Source organism: Notothenia coriiceps, unplaced genomic scaffold, assembly GCF_000735185.1.
Source record: "Notothenia coriiceps isolate Sejong01 unplaced genomic scaffold, NC01 NC01_scaffold00018999, whole genome shotgun sequence".
NCBI classification, from domain to species: domain Eukaryota; kingdom Metazoa; phylum Chordata; class Actinopteri; order Perciformes; family Nototheniidae; genus Notothenia; species Notothenia coriiceps.
This window is the reverse complement of record NW_011351700.1, coordinates 1820428-1847927: the sequence shown is the minus strand read 5'-3', so window position 1 is coordinate 1847927 and position 27500 is coordinate 1820428. Positions and strand designations below refer to the sequence as shown.

Here is a 27500-nt window from a genome sequence, read left to right as displayed (position 1 = left end):
AAGCACTTACGTATGGGCTCTATTACCATGCCGGACCCCCAGGAACGCATGCCCCACCCGCATGCCCTCGCCTGTGGGCAGGGCTTCTCCGTGCGCTCCCAGTCCCTCCACTCTGTCGGCGGTGGGAACAGTGGGGGCGGAGGAGAGGAGGAGGTAGGGAGCCCGACCTCTAGGAAGCAGCCCCCACCCAAGCCCAGGAGGGACCCGGCCACCAAGCTGAGCATGTCGTCTGAGGCGGTGGACCACAGTCCCACGTCCACCTGCCGTGGGGAGCGATGTGACGGTGAGTGGTGGTGGCACTTCACACCAAACAGCTGCGCTATATATAGCTGCTCTCTGCAGTGCCCTCCTCAACAGTTTCTCCTACAATGACATGACATCTAGCTCTTCACTGCATACTTCACTCCAAGTACCATTGAGGCAAATCCATGTTAAAAAATAGCTTTAAGTAGACCTACAGTTAGACCACAGTTACCACGTTTAAGATGCACTCCACAAAAATTAGGATGTCATAGCTTGCGGTCAAATAAACTGCATGTAAAGGAATGCTGAAATGATTAAGACAAGATTTGGACTGCACCACGCTGATTAGTCACAGTTTGCCTGTTGTGTGAGGGAAAACCCTTCGATAACATGTGTGAATGACGGTGGACAATGAGCATATATTACAAAATAATTAGGAACATAGGCCAGATCAATTGTGCCTGCGAAAATCTATGAAGAAAGGTTGGAAGGTTATGGATTTGTTTTTGTTTTACCTTTTTAACGCAGGTTGTTCATGTGTCGTTGCCACACAGATAAATCAGATAGTATTACATTCAGACTCCTTTACTAACAAGTTAAAACCGGAGTGAAAGTATCATCACAGCATGATGCATATGAATGACTGGATAATTTCTTGTACTGCTAGAAACCTCTGGGCTTTGGGGAATATAGTCTCACACATCATTTTTTGTGTTGTGTAAACTGCACTCTAAGGTCATGGCATATTCAGCTTAGAGTCTTTTGAAGAGTTATAGTAGATGGCAGATGTTAAAGAAGCAAAAAAAGGGAGTGTTAGAAAACAGGTGCTCTTCAAGTCTATGAACATGATGACTGTCCAGCTCACCTTAAATCAAAGTCCATGTTATTGGTTGGCGGTCTGAACAGCATCTGAGGCACTAACCATAACCGTTTTGATGTATAGATAACCAACGTCTGTGGACTCAACAAGTTGTCATCAGGCTAACATTTGAAACATTATAACATTTAAAAAGGAACAAATGTTGCCATATCTATGTGGATTTGACTACCAGTAGTTATATATCCACTTTTAATATTGTCCTAGTTTCTCTGGCTGAGTGTAATGTCCTAAAACAAATGTATATAGTTTTGTGTATTAGGTTGAAGTTCCAGTAACTTCGCCCCTTGAACATGGGGCTGGCTACAGGAGGGTATTAATCACAGAGCCATTTCTCACAGCTGTTATCAGTGCACGTAAATAAGTCACACATCCCGACAGATCCAAGCCTCATTTAAAAATGTCTTACTTACTTTAATATTAAATATAACAAGGCAAATTACCAATAAAAACGAAAAAACATTTCCTTCTAGATAAATCTAGCGAGGCCAACATTTAGATGTGCCTTGATTGAGATTGAGTGGGAGCACCCTGCAGCAATTTCACTCAATATTTTCAAACAAAATAAACAAACACAATATGCCTTTTTGGCCATGGATGAAAGCAGGGCATAATTATTGTACACCAGTTCCATGTTAGAAAAGCTTTAATGAATGGGACCAGAATTAATTGAGAAAAAGTAATGTTTCCCTAGAGCCACACAAACAATCACTGGCTGAGCGAATACACATAGCCAAACAATTTTAAAGAGGAAACACACATGTGCTGATCACAAAGAAAACTAACATGCATTGCAAAATTAAACTGATGTTTCCTATAATAATAGTATTTGAGGTAGGTAAAAAGATTTAGAGGTTGAGGGGAAGCTTTGACTCCATTTCACTTTGGATGCTTCGTTGCCAACGTGATGTTAAGGGAGTCGCCCAGCCTGGCTCAGATTGGTGGGGATCTCTCTATGTGCACACAGATCTTCCTGGGCACCACGGCAACCATCCCACAGAAACAAGACCCCCTGCAGCACAGCCAATCACAGAATCACTGAGCAGCTCGAGCCAATGGGGCTCTAGAGATGCTGAAGTCTGAGGCTTAGCAGCCAATCAGAGTGAGAGTGTGGGGGTGTCCCTGGCTGAGGGGAGGGTTGCGGCTCTGTAGCTGGCGCTGTAGCGGGAAGGGGAGGAGCCTGTCCAAGTAGAATTCATTCAGGAGGAGCGATTGACCTAGATTCATTTTCCCCAGGAGGAGAGGGAGGGGGAGGGGGGTTTGCGGGTAAACACTTCCGCTGCAGGGGGAGGGGGAGAAGAGGGAGCAATAGAGAGAGGAGAGGAGACCGGGAGTAAGAGATGTATGGACGGATTCATCATTAGTGCTCAAACAGATCTCAAAATCCAACAAATGTATGAGTGAAATAATGCACATGGTAGATCAAAAGAGGAACGCACACACTCACACAAAAAAGGGAGAGAGAGTAAACAAAGGGAGAGAGAGTACACAAAATAAAAGTATCATGTCAGTCCAATTAAACACATGCCAGAACACGTGGATTTTCAAATAACAGCCTATCAATCGTCATAAAGTACATTGTTAAAAAATTACGATTTTACATAAAATTAGAATCATCAACATCCACATTTTTGTTAAACCAACTAAATTTTCTTGAATTCCTTTCTTGAATTGGCTATCCTTTTCTAGTTATGTTCTCAATTTAAATAAAAAAACTCTCTCAATATAACAGTCTAGCTATGTATCTACATCCGTCTATCAAATGTCGTGCAAATCAAAATACAAACACCTACAGATAGATTCCTCTTTGGGAAAGATTGACTTTATAATTTGCGCATTATAAAATGAGTACATGCTTGTCCTAATTTCCCTCTCTGAATGTATAGGCATGTGCAGTGTATGCGTGCTTGCATGCATGTAGGGATGGATGCTGGTGAGTCATACAGTACAGTTACAGGAAGTATGCGTGTGTCTTGGCCATCTGGCATCTGAATTATTAAAGGTGTAAAATCTGCAGTTTTATGATTTCAGACATGGTCCAGCTCTTAACTACACTTATCTCTCCCTGCCTATCAGAGAAAGGGACTCTCCCATGAAGATATATCAGTGTCTGACCTAGAAATGCTCTGTGAACATCCCAGTAGTAAGAGTTCTTGTGCTGTGAGTAAACTAGCATTAGGACCGCATTCTACAGTAGTATCTAGTCGACATGAAAACTGTACCATAGCCTCACTGCACCACATCTATAGAGATTTACATTGCAATAGTACGTCACCACTATCAGAAAGAAGTTTCACAGTGTGTGTGACCCAGATACTATACTCACATACTGCTCCAGTGCCGTATATGTGACCTAGAAATATGCATATGCCTCAACTATTACCACAAGTCTGACTCAAGATATTGCTCTCAGCTACACACGTTGACCTACATCTGACCAACAAAACTTGGTGTTGGCCTTATATTAATGATAATGACTCACTCAATGATTCTTGCAAAGATAAGAAGAAGGATTTTTATCACATTTAGTATTGAAAGCTGTGCAAACCCCCTCAAACAACAACAAAATATCAGTCAGAGCTACAAAAATCATACAATGTACTTTCTGTTGTCCGGTATTGCCAATATGATTGTTTCCAGTGGATTTGGGTTTGAACCTTCTTTCTCTCTATCCTTCAGGAGCTCAAGGATGCAGTGAGGACTGCAGGCGGATGCCTCCACCCAAACCCAAGAGGAACCCCAACACGCAACTGAGCGTTTCCTTCGATGAATCCTTCATCAAGAGCCACGGTGGGGTTTGCAGAGCCCTCCACCACGTCACCTCCCCTTATGAACTCAGCCAGTCACCTCCGCAGAGTGACGAGAGCCCTACAGACGACTGCGAAGATGAACCTGTCTACATAGAGATGGGTGGCGTTGATGTCGGAGCACGAGAACCCCTGAGGAGTGAGGACGAGGAGCCGGGGGAGTCTGTGTACGAGGAGATGAAGTACCCAGTTCTTGATGATATGGAGTACCGCACTGACCCTGTGGGATGCCGCTCCGCGTGCCCCACCCCGGCCCCCTATGACCCTGAACCTCTCAGTCGCTGCTCGACACCTCGAAACATTCCACTCTGTGACATTCCTGCACCCTTTCCCAATTTGCTCACCCATCGGCCTCCTTTGCTGGTGTTCCCACCGGCGCCGGCTCAGTGCTCGCCTAACTCAGACGAGTCCCCCCTCACCCCTCTAGATGTAAACAAATTGCCAATGATGGACAACCAATCCTACAGTAAATCTCCAACATCATCCAGCGAGCAACCCTCCTCTGCTCACCTCCGCAGGGAGCTCACCGCCACCCCGACCCTCACCATCTCTGGCCGCTCTTCTGCGCCTCCTCTTCCCTGTACCCTCTACAAGTCCTCCTCCTCATCCTCCTATCAGCGCAGCCACTCTGCTTGCCCATCACCGGTCAGCATGGGCCGCTGTCTCACCCCTCTCAGCCTCATGCGTACACCTCCCTTCGATGCTCCGATGCCATTCCCCGGGGGGCTGCCGCGGAGCGCCTCGGCCACCCCTCACGGCAAAGGCTCCCCACCTCAGGACGGTGGGGGCCGACTCCATGGCTCTATGCAGAATGTGTCGACAGGGCGATCACGGACCCCCACCAGCCCACTGGACGAACTTACCAACCTGTTCACAACTGGGAGGAACATGCTGAAGAAAAACGCCAGTGGCAGGAAGTCTAAAGAGCCTGGAGAGAGTGAGTCATTTCACACATTTGTGTCCTCAATTTGGGGTTTAGTGAAGCAAAGGGCACAAGCTCATATTTATTTATGTCTCTTTCATTCCTGAAGAGTGTAGACAACTGCATCTCCTTTCATAAATCTTACCCTGTATGGATGTATCCTCATTTCATAAGAGAGAAGCTTAGTTAGGAGACTTAATGCAACCCTACAACACTAGAGAGAAGCTGCAGTCTCACAATAACAGGGACAGCCGATGGTTTGGCTTTATTAAACCCAAAAAAGTAGTCTTGAGTTCCCTTGTTCGTGTAATTTATCCATGTTTTGGCTTCACAAATTCAACGCTGCTAAATTAGGGGGCTATGCAGAGAATGCACCCTTTCTACTGTACCATGTATGATGTTTGTGGCGCTCTTTAATCTAGGCCCGGCCAGCGAGCCAAGTCTGATACAGATCGTATGATTTAATCTGAGGGGATTAGAGACTAAAGCGGACAGCAGGTCCCTCAAACCTACTCATGGCATTAGGCCATCAGGCAGAATTACTTTTAAATATGTAAACATCATGTTTAAATACCACTAGCCGATGCCACGCTGCACTCAAGACTTTGGTATGCAACTTTAAAGGCAAACATTATTTGCTCATAATGATGAGTGCAAAAGTTGTCGATATTTTACAAAGGTGTAAAAACTCCGAATCAGTTCTCGTGTTCATATTATCTATGGCGCCCTACGGTGAGTCCGGTGCCAGCAGCATAATCAAGCAGTCACAAATTCAAGTTGTCATTCTCATGCATTATAAAACCATTATTTTATTAGTAAAAAAAAAAGCCATGTTAAGCCTGAATGATTAACTACAGCCATTATGCCAAACTAAATAAGCAAGAGGGGATTTCATTAATGCATGGAGTGTAGTTCATGTAGAGGTATGTCATGCATTATTTGAAAAGGGTCACTAATAAATTAAAATAGAGCATCTGATGATTTGAGTGAATGTTGAAATAAAATAACCATATTGGCATATAGCTGAGCTGTAGTGTGACATACTTTAAAAAATTGAACATAAACCCTTCATCAAATGCTCATAAACAGACATTATTAAAGCCCATTTTGTACATAAATCATAAAAGTACTACAAAGAGTCCACACATCCATCCTTACTCAACGCTCGTAGCAACTCGAACATGGCAACATAGCAACAGTGGAAGAAGGAGAAATCCCTGTTTCTTATTTGCAGATTCCCTCCCCATGGGTAATGCAGCCAATCACAGCTCAGGGCATGCCGGTCTACAGTGAAACTGAGCAATGAGCTCCTGATGGGAATAGCTACGGCTCTGAACTCAAATCTCCACCTGATCAGAGGATTTTAGATTCTCTTTTCTGTCCAATCAACACACACTCCTCTCATGATTGAGCCAATCAGGAAGCTGTGGCTGCTGTGCGGATGGGGATGGTAGAAGCTTTGACAATTTATGATTTCTTGCTCTTTTGAAGTCATGTGACAAATACATCTTATAGTTAGTGTGACAACTGGTGCACATTTGCTGTTTAATCTCTCGATTATACTAGATCTTTCCAATTACTGGCTCACATTAAATTATGGTTATATGGTCAAGGGATGCATTCAGGCACTAGGAAGTGACCAGTGAAACCTTTAACAGTATTTTGTTCTTTAGCCCCATTTGGATTGTAAACAGGTTACATATGCTTTCTATGTATCAAGGGTGGGATGTGCCGACACGTCTTTCTGGTTTTTTTCATCCCAACACCTGTGTACAAGCGCCACATGGGGCTAAAGGACTGACAGGTTGTGTGTGTGGCTCTGTGACTGGCTGCAATCACACTCAGCGTAATGAGCACACACACCTAACACAATATATGGAGGTTGATTTTTTTTTCTCTCACTATCCGAGGCGATAAAGGCAGCAACAGCTAGTGACCCACTTACCAACTGGTTGATCGCAACACTCTCTCTCATAGTGTACACACATGCATGCACACATGTATGACAGATAACTTGACAAGGGATGGACATGATAAGGAATGCCTATGCATGCTACTTATGTTAAAGCCCATAGAAACCATAAGCATAGTCTACATGGAAATCAACCATGCAAATACATTTTTTTATTTGCGCAGTGATGATCTATAATGCCTTTAGTGTGCCTTGAATCAGTGACATACATACAGTTCCAGTGTTTATTGTTGTATGTACTCTATAGACAACAGACAAAACAGATGTGGATGGTAATCAAAACATCATGTGGCACATGTTAATGTTTAAGAATATATGTTGTATTGTTAACAAAGGTTTTTTTTTGGTACTGTCGTAGATTTTAGGGTAAAACAAAAGCTACAGTGAAAAAATAAGAAACATTTGTTATTTTAGCTTATTGAACTGCAAAAAGTGTGTGTGATAGTGTGAATTAATATATACCACAACAAATACAGTTCTAATGCCTGTTAGCGCACATATTGAATCATCTAACTCCAGTGATTTACTCCCACTGCCTCAGTGAGTAGTGAGTGACACCTAGAGGACGAATGATGGTATTGCAGAAATTGGAACAAAAACACAGCATTATTTTGTATTTCTTTGTACAATTGACTATTTATATTTAAGCAATCCATTATATGTATTTATTTGTAATGCATAATTAACTACGGAAGAATAAGCTTGAATGTCCCAATCAACTAAATGTTTGTCTTCTTCTAAACTATTTGTCCTTGTTGTTTTACAGCTGAGTCCAAAAGCAAATCTCACAGCGAGTCCAAGCGCGAGGGCAAGGAGCGCCACAGCCACAGCAAGGAGTCCAAACGAGAGTCCAAGGATCGCCACAGCAAAGAGTCTTCTCACCGGAAAGACCGGGAAAAAGACAGAGACAAAGACCGGGACAAAGACAGAGATAAAGAAAGACAAAAAGACAGTGACAAAGACAGAGATAAAGACAGACGAAAAGACAAAGACAGAGATAAAGACAGACAGAAAGACAGAGACAAAGACAGACAAAAAGACAGAGACAAAGACAGACAAAAAGACAGAGACAAAGAAAGAGACAGAGGGAGCAGCAATGCAGAGCCCCTTCCCCCCAGACGCAACAGTAAAGACCGTACGTATAGCGGTTCAGAGGCGCCACCGGGCCGCAGGGACAGCAGGGACCAGGGCTGCAGCAGTGTGGAGCCCATCCCTCTGATAAGAAGGGACTCCAAGGACCGAGGGCTCAGCAATGGTGACCTAATGCTGAGGAGAGACAGTAAAGATCGGGGTGGGGGACACGCGATGGAGTCTTTGATGAGACAGGACAGCAAGGACAGACTGCTCGATCAGCCCCCTGAGCTGTTACCAAAACAAGAGAGCAAGGAAAGGTCAAGAAACGGTGTGGACGGTAGACATGAAAGCAGAGAGAGACTGCTGGATCAGCCGCCTGAGCTCTTACCACGACAGGATAGCAAAGAGAGAGACAGGAACGGGGTGGACTCAAAGCATGAAAGCAGAGACAAGCCGCCTGAGCTTCTCCCTCGACAAGAGATCAAAGACAGAGCTAGAACTGCAGCAGAATATAGGCATGAAAGCAAAGACCACCGTCCTGATTTGTTACCCCCACAGGAATTCAAAGAGAGAGCAAGAAATGAAATTGAACATAGACATGAAGGTAGAATAGATCAGCCGCCTGAGATCCTACCCCGACAAGAAACATCCAGAAGCAGCAACAGCAAGGACAGGGTTGGATTCCCCTCTGAAGCTAAGCATGATGGGAGAGATCGGAGCTGCCACAACGGGGGAGATCTCCCCCCTCCTCTTCTGCCCAGGCAGGACAGTAAGGATCTGAGCAGAACTGGTCTGGAAGTGAGACGGGACAGCAAAGACAGAAGTCCAAATGGCTCAGAGCAGCATCATTACGATGTCAAAAAGAGCCCTTCTGCCAAGGGACAGTGCGACAGTAAAGAGCAAGGACACAGATCAGATGGCACGCCCAGACGAGAGAACAGATCAAACTACAGCACGGACCAATCAAAAGCACAAGAGAGGAACGGCAGCACAATGTCAGGGCAGCACTCATCCACAACGACACCTACTCACCACGGGAGACCCTCTGGTAGCCCACCAATGCCCACGGGAACAGGAAATGGTGAGGGTTAAAACATCATATTCATAAAATAACGTCAAATTTATCATAACATTTTTATTACATATGACCAAATGTGTGATTCTCCCTCCCTATGCAGATCTGAAAGCAGTACCTAAGTATTGCCGCTCACCTTCTATGCCTGCTAACCCCTCCCCAATGGGAACTCCACAGAGGAAAGCAGCAGAGGCACATCAGAGTCAGGTATGCAGATTTGATTGTTTTTATTTACTTGTATTTTGTGGCCTTGGACAGGCCCTGAAAACATGTTCCCTCAATCAGTCCTATAGTATATGAACACAAAAGTTAATACAGTTGGCGAATTCTCCATATTGCTGTATTTCTTATTTTCTCTGTGCTCAGTGTTATCATGTCCTTGTGTGCTACATTTAAATCAAAGCAGCGCCTTTGGTTTGTTTGACCGCATTGTTCAGAGCTTGATTCCCGCTTTTTGATATGTCATGCATTTCATATCCCTTCTCCCAATTGTACATTGTGTCAAAAGGAAAAAGGCCCTAACAAATTAACCCATAGAAAAGAAACACCATATCTGATCAAACTACTAAAAACAAATAGTATATTAAGCTTTTCATTGTGTCTTTAGTCATGAATAACGAAAAACCGAAGAGCCTTTCTTAGGAGGTTTAAATTGTGCAACTAACTTTGAGGTCAAGCTGTATTTGCTTTACTCGACACATTTTCTCTGCCCATCAGATGCCCCAGATGCCATGGATCTGTGGAGACAGCACCATGCTAGAGCAGATTGAGAGGAAACGCACCCTCTGCATGGAGATCCGCTCCAAACAACACCCACACCTGCAGAGATCTCTGGAGAGGCCTCCTCCTGCGGACAGGAGCGAGGACAAGCCCCAGGAGAAGAGCCAGTGCAAGCAGCAAAATGCATCTGTCCCCCCAGGCTGGGGGAAGAGCAGCGGGGCCAAGAAGATCCGTCCTCCCCCTTACCCCACACAGAAAACCGTATTCTGGGACACGGCCATCTGACAGTAACACTCAGACCTCCCTGCCACACAACCCCCTATTACCCTCTTTCCCCTGGGCTGTGCTGACTCTTCAGGGGCATCAGGACAGCCAATAAGAGCACCCGGGGTGAGACTCGCTGATGTCAAAGGACAATGGTGGTTACCATAGCAATATTTCTGCTCGTTCAGGTTGTCATGTTTTCTTATCATCACTGGTGATATTTGCTATTTTTCTATTTCCTGTGACTGGATTCTTGTAATATAATTAGTAGAATAGATATTTGATGAATAGATATTTTCTAAATGAGATGGGGATTAAAAAAGCATCTTAAATTATGTAAAGTAGATGTAGATGCAATCTAATGTTTGTTTTTTGTTATTTTTGTTTTGGTTATTTTACATTTGAAAGCATAATCTATCAATACTTGTACTGTAGTAGCATAATTTTCTTATGCCCAACTCTTTCTTTAGTGCTCCAAAGCACAAAACTAAATGGACTATTCAACTCTGTCTATATATACTTTACATTTTCACTGTTGTATTGTAAGTTGAGGAGTTAACGTCAACGTGCTTTAGATTCCAGCACCCTCCATACCTGGTGCAGTACACTTTGTTCTAGAATGTACAACAGTTGGTCCTAGAACAGAAACAGGAAACTTTGTGTGCTTCAGTTTGTATATTACAGTAAGAAGCTGTGTGGTCACTAAACATCAGAGCCTTTCAAAGCGGTTGAATCGTTTTATATGAAAACCTGTTGGCTGGCATGTTGTAGAGGACAGATAAAGTGCTGTTTTTCTAAGATACGCTATGAGGGTGGTTTGGGGAGGTAGTAAATTAGAACATACATTATTAACAGTATAATTTCCGAAACCAGCCAAAGCCTGTTAAAGCGAGATATTGGTGTGGTTGCACTTTGGACGGTTGTTTTTTTGAAAAAGGGTTTGGGGCAATAGCTGGCGAGTACTAGCGCCCTTTACTTTGCCATGCACACTGCGAGCACCATGACACAGTGTAAATACTTGATGCCAACGACCAGCCCAGTACAATCAACACCTGAGCTTTTAGAACAGTTCTTCATTTTACTGCAGATTATAATAGCCATATGCACTTGCTTAAGAAATAACTTTCAAGATTATGCTTATATATATATTTTTGAAAATGTTAACGATAGCTGTGCCATGTTAAGTTTTTAATTTATTGGCTGGGAGTGACACGTAGTCATCTGTGATTGGTTGTCGCTGACAATATTCCCAATTCAATTGGCTGGCAACCGTTTTAGAGATCGAGTCGTTTAAGGACCTATAACATGGCAACAGCTCTACCCAGTCAAGCAGACAGGGGTTGCACACCGGCCTACAAATCGTTGAGGCTTTGTAAAAAACGAAATACAATCTGCACTACCCATCATATTCCATCACATTTAATCAGGCTGATAACATACATTTCCCTCTCCCCCTGTTCTCTCCCTCTACCTCAACCTCCTACTTACATCACCCAAATTGGTTCTTGTTAGCATATTAAATGCAATGTCGACATTGCCAAAATAGTGTGGGTTTGACAAATGAGCTAGCCCTCAGAGTGCAAGTGCAGTACCCCCTCACTGGTGCGAATCAAAGCTGCAGAGGTCCCTCTGTGTTGTACCTGTGTGCGTGTGTGTGTGTGTGTGTGTGTGTGTGTGTGTGTGTGTGTGTGTGTGTGTGTGTGTGTGTGAGAGAGAGAGAGAGGGAGAGAGGGAGAGAGCTGTGTGTGTTTGTGTCTGTGTGCCAAGCTACACTGTATGCAAGTGGAATCTTTAAAAATGATTGTTTTAAGACATTCACTTTGCCCCATCCATGATGTTGGTGGGTGGAGGTTGGAAATGTAATAATGATGATGTACAATCTTTTTGTGTGTATAAACGTGCACTGTGAAAAGGTAGAGAGAGCACCGCACTGTCAGAGTCCTCTGTCTTATTGCACTGAGTGTTCTCTTGTTTTACGTAATAAAAAAGAAAAGGAAAAAACATGTTTGAGGAAAAAAGTACTGTATTCTGATTGTCACTTGGGTTCTGTTGAGAGAAATAAATAAATATGAACTTGAAACCCGCTATGGAAATCTGTTTCCTGTTAAAATTATTCATTTTATCCCATCTTGGGACTTTTGCATGAACGTTGTTGTCTTTACCGGATTTTTGAAAGCTATCGAACTCTGAATGACTTGTGCTGTAGTGTGAAAAACTTTTTTGAAATATTGAATCCAGGAGCACATTTTAGATGATGAAGGAAAGGTCTTCAGAATGACTTGTCTAAGGTGGAGTGTTTGAAAAATATTAAAGTACAGCAGCAGGATCAAGCATTTCTATCATAAGAATAACACCTCCTTAAAATAATGACAGAAAAGGAATAAAGTAACAGGAATTACATATAAAAGATTTACAAATAAGTTATACTGTATACAATCTACAAACCTGGACAATTTGTCACTATATGTCCTCAAATATAATTTATCCATACCTCCTAAATCTTATCCTAGTTTTGGAATTCTGTATCCTGTTCAAATTATAAATCATCTCCCATCCTGGGATTTTTGCGTATGTTGTGGTTGTGTTCTCCAATTCTCGAAAGCTATTGAACTCTGAATGATTCGTGTCGACACTTTTTTTAAATATTTAATAAGGGAGCACATTTTATATGATGAAGAAAAGTCTTCAGAATATTTATCCTAAATGACTAATCTAAAGTGGATTATTGCAAAATGTTTGAAAAAATATCACTCGTCACCGACTTGAGCTTCAATATCAGGATACATGTATTTATTATCCTTGCAAGAATGGAAGTAGTCATCACATAGATGCTTATATACAAGAGAGGCTGTTACAGTGCAGGAATACCGGTTCAAAGCAGTATACAATGTTTAGTTTTAGATTAGCTAAGACCCACGTCAGAAATGATCATTCTTGTTTCCATAGAGGCTGAATCATCATGTTAATCGTTGTCACATAGCTATCATATGCCTAAAACAGTGTGTCCTGACGCTCTTCCAGGTAATCATACATCCTGTTATGTACACAGCTACAGTTGGGCCTTTGTTATCATGTGCTACTCTGATATTGGAAGAGTACACTCAGTATTTTCCCAACACAAAATATCAGTTAAATCAGCAGTATCAAACATTTTCATCATTAGAAATAGCACCTCCTAAAATAAAAATAAATGAATACATTTACAGCAACAACATATAAAAAAATATACAGATACAATTACGGATTATTTGTAACTAGAATTAATCAAATAGAAATCTATCTAAAAGTCTCAATTGTAATCAGTATTTTATTTTGACAGTGAAATGGTTTGTATTATTAATGTTAAAGTGAAGAATTCCTTTACTCTGCTCTGAGGCAGACGTGACACTGACTGGACTTGCGCCGCTGTTGGTCCGCCGCCTTGATGGTGCCAGGCCTCTGGGTGATAAACTGTTCTGTTGGACTAACAGTAGTCAGCCAAAAACTGTAGAGGTTGGCAAAGTAGTGACAGGACCCGCGCGCACCCTGGCACTCTATGAAGGGGTGAGTTCGGAAATCCTTAAGGCAGCTGCCAGAGGAAGAAAGAGACTGGCCACCACCCTCATCACCGGCCCCTGTGTGCTGAAGAGAAAAGGGAAGCAGGTACACAGTAGGTACATTGATAGTATTTTCTTCCACAAACACACACTTAAAGGTCCCCTATTATAACGTTTTTCATCAATCTATTATAGGTCTCATATATATACAAAACATGTCTCTGAAGTGTTTGGCTGGAAATACCAAACAGATCATGCATTGTAGCATCCCAAAAACCCCTCTGTTTCAGCCCTGTTTCAAAAGTGCTGATTCTCTGTCTTTTACTTTAGATGAAAATAAGGAGCCACTCCCCACGCCCCTCTGAGAGATGTTTGGTTAAAAATAACACAATAGGCGCTTTCACACCGGAGTACTTTTCCCAGTATAGTTCCGAAAATTTCAGACCAAAAAAAAAGGGAACTAGATACTTAGTCATGGAGACCTTTTCACCCCCTTTTCGTGCCCTGCTAGAGGCAGCGTAACTTTCATGGGAAAAGAGAGAGGTGTCCCATTTCTGAGTGGTCTGGGCGGATTGCAAACGCGCCCCCGTTAGATTTAAGAGGTTCTGATGACTGAGTTCTGTAAGAACTAAGTCCTGCAAAGTTCTTGGTGTGAAAGTGCCTATTGTAGCTTTGGGAGGAGATTCAGGTGATAAGGTGTGTGTGGGGGGGAGGGGTTAACTTGGTTGGTTATTGGCTAATGATTACACAAGCCAAAACATCGTTATGACATCATAAAGTGGCCAAAATCTGATCAGCTCATTTTCAAGCTGATCAGATTTTGGCCATGAAAAAGTGGATTTTGCATAATAGGTGACCTTTAACAAATTGTCACACTCACATGGAGGAAAGAGTATCCCGTCCACAGGCTCCTCCAGCCACGTGGGCATGAGGGGACGTTGTGATCCTGGCTGTGAAAAGCCACTGCAGGCGCAATAGTCTCACACACCGCACAGCGACTGATGTGGGAGCTAATCTCCTGGCCGAAGAGGGGCATCATGGGTATGGGAGCGGTGGTGGAGAGCCAATAGGATTTGTCGTTGCGACTGGAGTAGTCGCAGGCAGCTTTGTTGCAGTAGGAGAAAGGCATGGTGGAGAAAACACGGAGACAGGAGCCAGCCTGGCCTACAGAAAGAATATGTTAAGAAGAGAGACAGAGAATAAAAGAGGCAAATAATGACTACTGATGCATTTTTCCAGCAAAACTATCACTTTATGCAGACACTTACCCAGGTCTTGAGTGTGAGCCTTCTCTTGCCCCTCCAAGTAGACCAGACTGTAGCCGACCCAAAGCGGGCTGCTGCCTTCAGGGCACCGTGGCACCTGAACTGACTGACTGTGGACAACCAAAAGGTAGCCTGACCTCAGCGCCCCTCTATGGCCTGGATTACCTTGATCACCGGGTGTACCTGGGATACCTGGAGCAGTTTAACAAGCAGCAAGTTAGTGACATGGAAGGTGGATAGGCGTTAGGCAGCGATTACATTTGCTATTTATTGGAGGAAGTAATTTTGATATGTCATTTTTATAACTTTTTCAGATCTTCAGAAGGAGACTGGCAGTCATCAGCACATTGTATGTCAACACTATAAATGACACTTCAAACCTTTAATTTGGGACAGTTCTAAATTGCTGCATCTTATAATTTACCTTGAGGTCCAGTAAATCCTTGCTGACCAACATCTCCTGGGTCTCCAACAGGACCATCACGACCAGCAGGACCTGGTTTGCCAAGGAGGCCAACATACCCTACAGGACCCTTCAGTCCTGAAGCGCATACAGACACATACAGACAAATGAGGATAAACACACACAACACAGAGTTATTCAGACCATAATATGTAAACATGAATTATACATTAAGATTATATTAGACATTCTTGCCTTTACGTCCTGGCGTCCCAGGAGGACCTTCATCACCGGGATATCCCACAAATCCTGGGAATCCACGCGGTCCCAGGAGTCCAGATGGAGTTCCACCTTGGTCGATTCTGATAGTCCCACCAGGAGCACCTTTGGCACCTCGGAAAAAAAACAAAAAACATTGATTACCAGATGTACTACTGTAACAAACACCACAACACTCACTAGTGTTTAATAAATAATACATATTTCTAAACGAATAAAGGTAAAACACAATATGTAAAGAATCTTACAACTTTTTAATGTAACTTAAATACCGTCAGTCATTGAAACATAAACGCACACACACACTCACATTTAACAGATGTCTTCACCAGATTGTGTGGGCATAGAAATAATGGCATACCTCTTTGCCATTTAGTTGCCACTTACCTGTTGCCCCGGTTGGGCCAGTTGCTCCCTTCCGTCCCCAAGGCCCAGGGACCCCGGTCTGACCCTTGGGGCCTGGAGGACCTTCGAGACTAGCAGGTCCTCTCTCACCTGTCAAAGTGCAGCACCATTTTGAGTGCATTTAAGTGGATGGCAACACAGTAAATACTGATGGCAGCAGCAATGCACCTAGTATACCTATTGGCCCTGTAACCCCTGGGTAGCCCTGTGACCCAGGAGGCCCTGAGGGGCCACGATCGCCCTTGCGGCCTGGTAACCCAGGGAGGCCGGTTGGACCTGGGTCTCCTTTGGAGTGAATGATGCTGCCTGGAAGGCCCGGCTCCCCAGGAGGGCCTAAAAACGCAACACAACAGCCAAATTAAAGACAAAAAGAGAGGTACACCTACACTTAAACATAAACCTCCTAACAATGTTCATTCCCAAATGGAGCCACACAAAAATGGAGACAAAGATAAACAAATGGACAGATATAAATAGGTACACAGAAACACACCAGGGGGTCCTGGGGGTCCTTTATATCCTATGTCCCCGTAGGGTCCTGGTGGAGGCCTTAAGCACTCTATGCCAGGGTTCCCAAGTTCACCTGGGGAGCCTGGAATACCTGAGGGAACAAACAGAGAAAAGTGTATTGTATAGAGGAATGGGACAGTAAATACATTCAACAAAAAGCAAATATAGTGCCAGAAAGTGCTAACAACAATGTTTGTCTCCTACAGTTCATTTCCCACCACTATCATAAGCAGATGCAGACATGCAGTAGATGATGTATTAGTATAAATAGATATTTGATACCTGTGAAGCCAGACGGGCCTCTCTGGCCTTTAGGCCCAGGAAAACTGGCTCCTGGAGACCCTTGCTGTCCCCTGACACCTTTGACTCCAAGAAGACCATCTGGTCCAGGAGGGCCAGGGAAACCTATGGCTTGAGGCAATAAACAAGGACATTATTAAAGGATTGTTGTGTTCTCAACAGTGTATAATTGCTTTGTTTTTTTTTAGCTTATCTGTATATTCAAATATGAAGGGCTCTGCTACATGGTACGTTCTAGAGAGGGCCTTCCATGTTTAATTTGAAGTAGCAGCTTTAAGTGGTGTGTCTGCACCTATAAGACTCTTGTAGGTTTTCTAAACACTTGAAACGGGAGGTATTGGTAGTGGTGATAAGGGCTGGGGTTGGGGTATGAATGAAAAAGAAAAAGGTATATGGCATAGCTGAAATTATGCTTTAACAATTCATTGTCTGTACTATATACTACATGCCCAAAAAAGTATACCAACAGATAAAATAAATACAAAGAAATGATTGCTTTACTATATTTAAAGTTATGATGAAACTCATTCTTACCACTCTCGCCTTGTATCCCTTTTGGACCTCTAAGCCCATCCAGTCCATCAAGACCTGGTGGTCCAGGGGTCCCTTATATAAAATGGCAGTAAAACAAAAGAATACTCTTATTAGGTTTTTGGCATGCAAATCTTAGAACCCCAATCACACTGAAATAAAGCAAAGTGATTATATATGAATTGTGCCAATATAAGCCAACACAAATAACGCTTACATTGCCTGTACCCTGCCCATCCCATGTTAAAAAACAATGTTAGTACCTGGATACCCATATGGGCCAGGTGGGCCAGGTGGTCCCAGACCTCCATGATCGCCTGGCAGACCTGGAATACCTGGACGACCTGAAGAGCCACGAGGCCCGGGGAAGCCTGAGACACACACATAAAAACGTCCCAACCATCATATAGCATTCCTTACTTTAAGGTCGAAAATAAGCAGTGTTCCTTAATTTCTACCCTCAAGGAGTACATTACACTCACACCCAATGTTTCAGGTACACCTGTCAACTGCTGGTTAATGTGCCAAAAGCATAATTTGCTGCCACCTAATTGGCTGATTGGATTGTGTTAAAGTTGCCAGGTGCGCCTCCAAAAACATACAAAATACAGTTTTTATTTACAAAAACAGCAATTACACAAAATCAATACAATAGAAGATAAGACACACACACACACACACACACACACACACACACACACACACACACACACACACAGCTGACATAAAGATGCACTATGGCAACATTAGGATTATAATTTAATTGACAAAATTGTAATATGTTTATACACACACACACACACACACACACACACACACACACACACACACACACACACACACACACACACACACACACACACACACACGTAACATTCTCTGACATAAATTACCTGGTCCTCCTATTCTTCCCTGCTCCGCATTAATGCCGGGTGGTCCTTGTTGTCCTGACCTTCCCCGGGGTCCTGGGTCTCCTGGATCTCCTGGAATCCCTCTGGGCACTCAAGGGAATTATTGTGTGGATATACATTTAATTAAAGTTATACCTCCACTTAGAGTATAATATATTCTAGGAAACTAAAAACTGTAAAAGATAGTGAAAGGGCAATGCCACACACTGGGGGCATCCTTGCTGCCCACCAGCGTGTGGTATTTTCTGTACTCACCACTCTGTCCATCATCCCCTCGCATCCCTTTGAGTCCAGGTGGACCAGGTTGTCCATAAGAGAGTCCTGGGTCACCTGGAACAGATTTGAGATAAGGTAAGACATCCTGGGATTGTATTGGGCTTCAGAGTTTTAAATACTTAACTGCATCTGCAATTTTTATAGCAATATACTACAACATTTCTGATCAAAGTGGAAAAATACTAATGATCCATTCCAATGTTGATTCAGTTGAATCATTATCTTTTGACTCACCTTTGGCACCTGGAAACCCTGGTAACCCTGAGATACCCGATGGTCCAAAAGGCCCTTGATATCCCTTTAAAAGACATAAACACATGCATTCAAAATCACATCACTTCAGAGACTGACTTACAATGAATTATGATATGTTGAACCACTTATATTGTATGTGTTCTACAGGTAATTAAACATAACTTAATAAAAAACAAAATAGGAAAAACTTGTTCACAGTGGGTGTGCGTTGCAGGATAGAATTATTAGAAATGATGTGCTGCTGACATTTTTCATTTTATTTGAGTATATTCTGGATATATTTAAAGAAAAAACTGAATAAAGACAGCTGTTTCCAAAAATGATTAAGAGAAAAATGTATTTGTTTTGTGTACCGTATCTCCAAGGTGTCCAGCATATCCCCTTGGACCAGGGAACCCTTTGATTCCAGGGGATCCTGGAGACCCTGTTCTTCCTGCTCTACCTGGAGCACCGGTGCTGCCTCTAAACCCTGGAGAACTAGGCAATCCATCTGACCCCGAATCCCCTGGTGGTCCCCTCGGGCCCTTTGAGCCTGTTAGCACAGACAAACTAATATTGTCGTAGTCCTATACTGTTTAACACAATCTTAAGTAAGTCTTTTTAATTGATCAACCTGGACTTCAAGGAATCATCTTCTTAATGTTTACAAAAGATGTATAAGTTAGATGTAAGCTTCCTTGCCTTCAGGTCCTTGTTCTCCTTTTTGCCCCTCACTTCCAGAAAGTCCTGGTTGGCCCTTTATTACATTCAGAATCGATGGTCCTGGTAATCCTGGTAAACCACGTACACCTGGACAGACAACAGAGTTATAACAAAATGCCAATAAATATATCTATAAGAAGCTATGATTGTCAAATGGAAACTTACCTTTATTACCAGGCTGTCCTGGGTATCCAGGGTCCCCTGTGTGACCGGTAAAGCCTCTCTCTCCTTGTTTACCACTGGCCCCAGCAGGTCCAGGAAGGCCTGGAAAACCTATGGACACAGGCTTGCCTGGGTACCCACTTTCCCCTAGATGAATTGAAAGGAAAGCATAATTTAATTCATAATAAGGACGGACTATTTTCTAGATAAAAAATATTGCTGAAAAAATGTGGATTGGGTTTTAATGAAGAAGTTTTTGTTATTGTATTCGGGGGAAGAAATCTATATTTGGTCAGTGACATACTTTAACAGCTCCGACTTGGAGTGTGATGATGGTAATGTGGGGATCAGATGTTGGTTATACTTTTGGTGTCTGGAGGTAGTGTGTACATAGGCACAGGTACAACTGTGTATGTGTGGATGGTGTAGACAATGTACGAAAAGCCTGTCAGATTTTGAAATGATTAAAGACACAGTGATTTCTCCAAAACCATCCTATCATTGTAGATCAGTGGTTCACCTTTCTGTCCTGGCCAGCCGTCAGCCCCAGGCTCTCCTGAGAGGCCATGAGGGCCTGTTGGTCCAACCACTGACAATCCAGGAAGGCCAGGGAAACCTTTTGGACCCCTCAGTCCATGACCAGGTGGACCTATGTCTCCCTCCAAACCCTTCTGACCAGGGAAGCCTATGCAACATTTTACAATTCAAAGAGAGAATGTTTTAATGGATGGTTAGATGGTGGCTTCACAACTAGTCATTCATGAATGTACAATTAATATAAGTTTGACATTTCTAGGGGACATAAAGATGGACACCCAGAGAGACAGAGAAACAAAATGATGATTGCTGCTGCTGTGTGATCACCTGGTATCCCCCTCTGTCCAGTGTCTCCTGTAGGGCCTGGAGGGCCTGGAGGTCCATTCAGTTCAAATGCAGTGCAAGGTGGACCTCGGGGACCAGTGGCCCCAGGGTCACCACTGGATCCTGGCTCTCCTTTCCAACCAGGTGATGCAGGCAGGCCTTGTTCCCCTGTAATTACGAGGCATCAACATTGAACCAACCAACTCCAGTGCACAGTTTAGAATGGGAAGTACACTGTAACACTGTACTCTTTTTGAGTGAAATAGGCCAAATTAACTGAAGCCTACATTGTTCTGTGGTTTGTTTGTGTTTACCTAAATAGAGATACAACTTACCTGGAGGCCCTGGGATTCCAGGAATGCCCCGTAGTCCTTTCTTCCCCAGAAGCCCAGGGAGGCCAGGTGGTCCAGTATCATATGGCCTGGCAGAGAAAACATCTCCTGGCTCACCTTTCCTGCCTGGATGCCCGCGAAACCCAGGAGTGCCTGGAGGGCCAACCAGGCTAATTACGCTGGAACCAGGTTCACCTGGATCCCCATCTAAACCTTGAAGTCCTATAAAAAATAGAGACCTACAGTATTAGCGCACAAATCACCCACTCTAACTTTATAGTCAATCATTGCCTGATTTTTGTCTGCAGTGTGGATGCAAAACTTTAAACAGGGGCTCTCCAATGAAGAACAATCTCTATAAAATTGTGTATGAATCTAATTTGACATTTTAGAGAGTTGTTACCTATCCGTCCAATCCCACCAGTAATAGTGTCATCTCCTTTCATGCCTTTCGGGCCTGGGTGTCCCAGAGTTCCTGTAAGACCAACTCTTCCTGGCTCACCTGGAATACCTACAAAGAGCCAAAGAAAATGTGCCTCGCAACATGGACCACAAACGTTGCAAGGGTCCTAAGCCATTTCTTTTAATGACATGTGACTTGTCAACAAACAATATAGCAACTGCTTTTGACAGAAAGATGTGATTTTTGAATTGACAATGTTTTTTAATCAATGATGGTATGTGGAACAACTGTAAGACTTACCCGGTGATCCTGGTTCACCATCAGGACCCGGTAGTCCAATCTCATAATCATGACAGCATAACCCATTTTCACCTTGGGACACAAATGCAACATACTTGTTGAGTCCCTGACACCTGCTGAAGGGGTTCATTAACACCAACGGAGAATCTCTGAAATCAGGTATCTGACCTGGAGGGCCTGGTCGTCCAGGAATTCCTGAGAGGCCATGACTTCCCTGATAACCCTTAGGTCCATGGAGCCCCTTAGGGCCTGGAAAACCAGGACCGGGCGGGCCAATAGGACCGTGAAACCCTTTGGGTCCAGCAGCACCAGGGTACCCTTTGGGACCAGGTAACACTGCAAATCCAGCACCCTGTAAAAATGTTACCCAAAACCATAACTGCACAACCAAAACCGAGCGTAGCAAATTGAAAATAATGTTCTAGTTCAGAAATAATAATGTACAGCACTTAAAAAGGTGCACACTCACTGGTGTTCCAGGGTCCCCTGCAGGGCCAGGGGGGGCATCCCTTCCTGATCCACCTGATGCTCCAGGAGGACCAGAATGGCCAGGGTCTCCCAGGTCACCCTTGGCAACTGTCAACAACAACAATAAAAGGATATTACAATGTAGGCTATCAATTCTTAACAACACCTGGTATAGGTATGTATATCAATCAATGTTATCAAAAGACAAATCCAACCAACTTTTATTTCAAGCTACTGTTGACATAGATGTTGCCGATGTTGCCAAGCATTTAAAGTACGTATTCACTTTGCTCATCCAATAATATTGTGTATAGGACAGTTTCTCACCTTTAACGTCTAACACAAAAGATTGACCTTTTTGACCCTTGTGTCCTTTAATACCAGGAATACCTGGAAAGCCCTGCAGAAAAACATAGTCAAATACAAAACTACACACTACACTTTAATTATGAGTTAGTTTGTTTGTCCTACTGTCCTTACTTCTGGTCCTCTTGGACTGTCATGTCCTTTTAGCCCAGGGTCTCCCTTAAGTCCTTGAGTTCCAGGAATCCCTGGATAACCTGGAAAACCAGTTGGGCCGTTGGGACCTTCTCTTCCTACTCCTCCAGACCTACAGTTACATTCCCCTAGACAACCTTTAGAAGACAGAGGGACACAATGTATGACTAAGATGCAGTGTTTGCATATTATGTACTGTTATATCTACTGAATTCTATAACATTCTTGTTTCTACCAGAGGTCAGTAGGCGGGGAGAATAACAATCTGCTTGTAGAATCAATAAAGAGTCAGAGATCACCTTTAATTCCTTTGAGTCCTTTGTTTCCACCGGGGCCATAATGGCCTGGATCACCTGGGTCCCCTGGGTAACCAGGCTCACAGTAGTAATCTGTATATCAACAATCAATCAATGAAGTTAAAAACTTAAGGAAGCATTTCAAACGCAAACAATTATGGACTTTTTTTCAATCAGAGGTAATAGAGAACTCACCTCCACATCCTGTTCAAGAATGCCACACACACACACACACACACACACACACACACACACACACACACACACACACACACACACACACACACACACACACACACACACACACACACAGAAAAGGTAAGTACATTTTCAAAATAAAACATCAAAAACCTAGCTCAACAAATAATGACATACATTTGTAAAGTTAAGTTACACGTTTATTTACTTACACATAGTGTGTTTAACATAAACAAAGTAATGATATACCTGGAGGCCCCGGGGAGCCTGTGACACCTTTATGCCCGAGGAGTCCTTTAACTCCCTTTGGTCCCGGATATGGATTATCATAGTTGCTATACCTTCCTGGCTCTCCCTTGTACCCCTTGGGACCGAGGATCCCTCGTTGACCAGGCAGCCCAGGCACTTCTAGTAGGGTGTGAAAGATGATGTGAAACTGACAATAAGGTAGCATCAACACTGACTGACTGAGTTTTTAACTGTCGGGATATACTCCGTGATAAGTCAGCAGTAACTGGAAAGTGAGAAACCAACTCTGACCTGGTATTGTTAACCCTGGTGGGCCAGGAGGTCCATGCATGCCCATATGCCCAGGGTCACCTGGGTGTCCAGCTAATCCAGGACTCCCATTGTCACCTTTAACACCTAAGCCGTGCAAACACAGAACCATGAAAAAGTCAGTAAGGCTTAATTACTGTCCTAAATATTTTGTTTGTTATTGTCTCATATTTGAAACTGTTTGTATATACACCTTGTTTCTGATAGTTATATTCAGTCTTACGCAGTTTCAGAATCCCACAGTCCCACAGAGGGGAAATGTACATTGTTACAGCAGAAACGACTAGGATGCTTTTGAAAAATATATATTGTTACTGACATAATTCAATTTGACTACATGATGAGGATGAGTGTTTCAAAGTATAGTTTAAGGGGGTATACTCGATGCATTCCACTTGCATCTACAGTGACAGTGTGAACATTGTTTTGCCAATATGCTGAACTCATATTGGTCAAATCAGAAAGACTAAGGTTGTTAACTATTGGCCTTTAATTCAATAAATAACTTCCTATTCATATTTCAAATAAAAGGCATCTAATAAGACAGTGCTTCTATTGCCCAAAAATAGTTCAATCAGTATGAAGAGTGTAGCTTCAGCTGTCGTCTCACCTCTGGCATCACTTCCATTGGGCAATTGCAGGAGACCTGGGTGACCTGGGCGACCTGGATCTCCTTGGTTACCCTGTTGGATGCAAAGACAAAGACAGAAACCATAGTTATAAACAGAAAATGCCACTGATGTACTGTAGATAATATGGTGCAAATGTGAAACTAAGTGACCACCAGAGGGCCACAGTTCTTCTTTACTCTGTTCCTATATTTGAAGAACACTTTTAATTGTAAGTGGAACAAAAGTATCACAGAGATACTGCTAAAATAAAAAATAGATTCCTGTCAATATCAGACTTTACCCTCGGAGTAGATGTTTAATATATGAATATACATTTTACAAAACATTGGCTACTGTTTGCACCTAACATAAGATGTTTTAATAGTGTTCAAATTGTAATGCAAATCTCTTTAATGTTTATCGAACGCTTACCTTTGTTCCATTCCTTCCAATGAGTCCTGGAAATCCTTTCTCTCCATGGACACCCTGAAAGTATGTATCAATGTATTTAACCTAGAAATTGCAAAAAAATACTAACATAGGGAAGGGTTAGTCCACCTATTAAAGATTTACCTCAGGTCCGGGAAGTCCATCTCTAGCAGGCAATCCTGAAAGACCCTACAGATGAAAACAATGGAGTGAATATTATATGTGTTGTCTAAAAGCATATTGCAGTGTGATTTGAGTCACACACCCTCAATCCAGGAAAACCGGGGATTCCTTGCTCTCCTTTCATTCCTTGAATGCTGTAGTCTCCTATACCGCCCTGATAAGAAACAAAAATGAAAATAAAACAACTTTCTCTTTCTGTGAGACAAGTGTATGCTGACATTTTAACTCACTCTTATGCCCTTTGGTCCACATGGTCCAGAAGGACCTTGCTCTCCCTGAAGAGAAGAAGAAAATATTTGTCTTTATACACATCTATGCAGTAGTTACAATTCATTAGCCTTGTAAAATCACAAATAAGAGCTTTGATGTCACCTTGTAACCTTTGGCTGGAAGAATTTCTAGAGGAAATTGTTTGGATTCTTCTTCTCCGTCCGGGCCAGGTGGGCCAGGTGGGCCTTGTTCCCCCTGGAATATCAAGTGGTGAAGATGATTACTGGTGTTGTAAGCACACACACACACACACACACACACACACACACACACACACACACACACACACACACACACACACACACACACACACACACACACACACACACACACACACACACACACACGCACAAACACACTCACATCACAAAACCTTGGTGCATAGCTTTGAAAGGCCAAAATGGTTTCTTACAGAGTCACCTTCAGCTCCTGCCAGAGATCCTCCGTTGTCACCCTACACAACAATCAAAAGTATAGAAAACTGTAATGGATGTGTGTTCATGCACGTGTACGTTTCTTTCTTTAAGAGCAAGTATTGGGAAATATTGGGAAAAAGGTGACTCACTGGTGGTCCTCTCACACCGTTTAGTCCATCCAAACCCTAAATGGAATCACACATATACATTATTTTACCTGTGCATTTATCTTTGTAAATTAAATCATGAACCTTAACGGTCATTACATATTTCTGCTTACCATGCATGTTTAGTAATATAATGTTCTTTAGTACAACCTTCACAAAACTTATGTTCACCTCATATCCATTATCGCCACGACGGCCAGTGTGTCCACTAGGTCCAATGTCTCCTTTTCTTCCCTGATTTAGAAACAACAATGCAATGTTAAGGAAAGTAAACATGAAGTAGAGTCAGTTGAACTATAAGCCGATTGGGAAATTGAAAGTATTCCTGCCTAATTTCTTAGCAAAGAAGGGCTTGGAGGATTCTTCGTTTAGAATATTACAAGGGGAATACTGAATTACTGTCAAAATAAGAAAACCTAACATACGTCCAGACCACGTTGTCCATCTCTACCATGCTCCCCCTGTAGGATAACACAAAATACACTTGAGAATGATGAACAGACAGTGTACATTGCAAACACTTGTGAAACTGCTGAAACAGAAATGTGTTTTGAAACTTGTGAAGCCCAGTTTGTTATTATAGGAGCTTCTCAAAACTAATGGAATTTACCGGATGTCCAGCCCCATAGACAGGTTCTCCTTTAATGCCTTTGTGTCCATGTAAACCCTAATAAGAAAACACAATACATGTTAACAGTAGACACATTACAAGCAACAGCCAGGAGGGTTAAAATTACATACACAGCATTCGTTGTTAATACTTAGTTTAAAAAAATCACTGGGAAGTTAATACAGGATAATGTGTCCAAACCTTGAATTATGTTCAGTGAGAACGTTTGTCAAAATTCAGGTCTTCAATTAATTATTACTACAAAATCTGCATCTGTTAAAGTGAACTGCAGTTTCTTAGGAAAATATCACTGTGATTTAAACATTTAAAAAGCTAACTGCTGATGGGAGACAGGGCACAAACTCGGGCCTCTTTTCCTCATGTCCAACCACCACGAGACCTTCACAACCATATTCATCTACGTATGTGCAATTTTAATGTGACACAAATGTATGCTTTGCCAGGGAATCTGAACGTGGGTATTGAAGGTAAATTGTGTGCTTCACAACCATTAAAGCAGGATATAACTTCTGGAGATTTTTCATATTCTAGCCATTTGATTTTCTGCATAACTTTAGTGAACCTTAAAGGGGACCTATCATACAAAATGCACTTGTGTACGTCTTTTATACCTGAATATGTGTCCCCGGTGTGTCAGGGAACCCACCAAGTGTCAGAAAACACAACCCTCTCTCTTTTCCTCCATACCCAAATCTCTAGAAACGGGGCTGCAACGGATCTGATACAGACTGATACAGATTTGAAATTGTTCTGACGTCAGAAACGGGGTGCTCCGCCTAAATGGGCAACTCTCCACCTATCAGGGGAATGAGAGGTTGCGTGGCATGGTAACAGCATGGTAACAGCATGGTAACAGCATGGTAACATGACGCTCGTGCCTCGCCCCCCTCCATTGCAGGGGGGCGTGGTCAGCTGCAGCTCATTTGCCACAGAATCAGCCCTTGTGAAGACAGGGCTGGAATAGAGCAAATAGAGCGAAATGAGGCATGGCTAAAATGCATGATCTGTTTGGTATTTTGAAAAAAACTTCACAGACATGTTTTATATAGGTATGGCCCTACAATATATTATTCAAATATAGCATGATAGGTCCACTTTAAGTTTTGTCGAAAGGCTTAAGATAGACATTGAAAGACATATTATTTCAAATATCGCAATAAAGAAATATCTGATGAGGGAGTTTTACTCGCCGGTTGCCATGGAGACCACCAAAACCAGAATACCATCGACTACCTGGCGACCCCTGTCCCGTACAGCCATCCAGCCCCAGCTAAAACCAGGCTCACCGCCCTCTCCAGGGTGGCCCTGAAACAATAGATGTAATTACAGTATTATGTAAACCATACAAATATTAAGCTGAATGGCACTTTACAGTTTATGCGCTCGATGC

At 42.8% G+C, this 27500-nt stretch overlaps 2 protein-coding genes and 1 long non-coding RNA gene across 3 annotated transcripts in view; 1 reads left to right on the top strand and 2 right to left on the bottom strand.

Moving 5' to 3' along the window:
- Positions 1 to 9975, top strand: part of nyap2b (neuronal tyrosine-phosphorylated phosphoinositide-3-kinase adaptor 2b) — a 22993-nt gene extending 13018 nt beyond the window's left edge. Inside the window, exons 3-8 of the mRNA XM_010778182.1 lie at positions 1 to 283; positions 3800 to 4864; positions 7588 to 7779; positions 7975 to 8976; positions 9074 to 9177; positions 9688 to 9975. The exon at positions 1 to 283 is cut by the window's left edge and continues 28 nt beyond it. Coding sequence (XP_010776484.1) covers positions 1 to 283; positions 3800 to 4864; positions 7588 to 7779; positions 7975 to 8976; positions 9074 to 9177; positions 9688 to 9975 — 2934 coding nt within the window. The remainder of the gene's footprint in view (positions 284 to 3799; positions 4865 to 7587; positions 7780 to 7974; positions 8977 to 9073; positions 9178 to 9687) is intronic.
- Positions 9976 to 12999: 3024 nt separating this feature from the next.
- LOC104951520 (collagen alpha-4(IV) chain-like) lies at positions 13000 to 27370 on the bottom strand. Its single transcript, XM_010778181.1, has 39 exons — positions 27344 to 27370; positions 26090 to 26146; positions 25905 to 25940; positions 25651 to 25713; positions 25462 to 25497; positions 25309 to 25350; positions 24999 to 25091; positions 24857 to 24901; positions 24588 to 24632; positions 24447 to 24500; positions 24014 to 24086; positions 23386 to 23490; positions 23095 to 23253; positions 22651 to 22740; positions 22334 to 22488; positions 21855 to 21961; positions 21554 to 21737; positions 21386 to 21457; positions 21086 to 21218; positions 20686 to 20904; positions 20354 to 20518; positions 20010 to 20174; positions 19502 to 19636; positions 19371 to 19414; positions 18979 to 19157; positions 18605 to 18668; positions 18300 to 18424; positions 18077 to 18177; positions 17447 to 17554; positions 17187 to 17258; positions 16635 to 16763; positions 16336 to 16443; positions 16020 to 16175; positions 15825 to 15932; positions 15414 to 15551; positions 15180 to 15296; positions 14759 to 14947; positions 14371 to 14654; positions 13000 to 13575 (listed from the first exon to the last, which is right to left on the bottom strand). The coding sequence occupies exons 1-39, from the start codon at positions 27368 to 27370 to the stop codon at positions 13315 to 13317; spliced, it is 4443 nt and encodes a 1480-aa protein (XP_010776483.1). The 3' UTR covers positions 13000 to 13314.
- Positions 22659 to 23188, bottom strand: LOC104951476 (uncharacterized). Its single transcript, XR_799026.1, has 3 exons — positions 23095 to 23188; positions 22843 to 22851; positions 22659 to 22740 (listed from the first exon to the last, which is right to left on the bottom strand). It is a non-coding gene; the product is annotated as an uncharacterized lncRNA (long non-coding RNA).
- Positions 27371 to 27500: the final 130 nt, after the last annotated feature.

Bases quoted from the DNA above. Each gene is read 5' to 3' on its own strand.
- LOC104951520 (XM_010778181.1), bottom strand. From the start codon at position 27,370: ATGGCTGTACGGGACAGGGGTCGCCAG. The intron at 26,147-27,343 runs GTAGTCGATGGT...TTTTCTTATTAG, and splicing joins TACGGGACAGGGGTCGCCAG to GGTTTACATGGACACAAAGG. The intron at 25,351-25,461 runs GTGAGTCACCTT...ATTGTTGTGTAG, and splicing joins ACGGTGTGAGAGGACCACCA to GGTGACAACGGAGGATCTCT.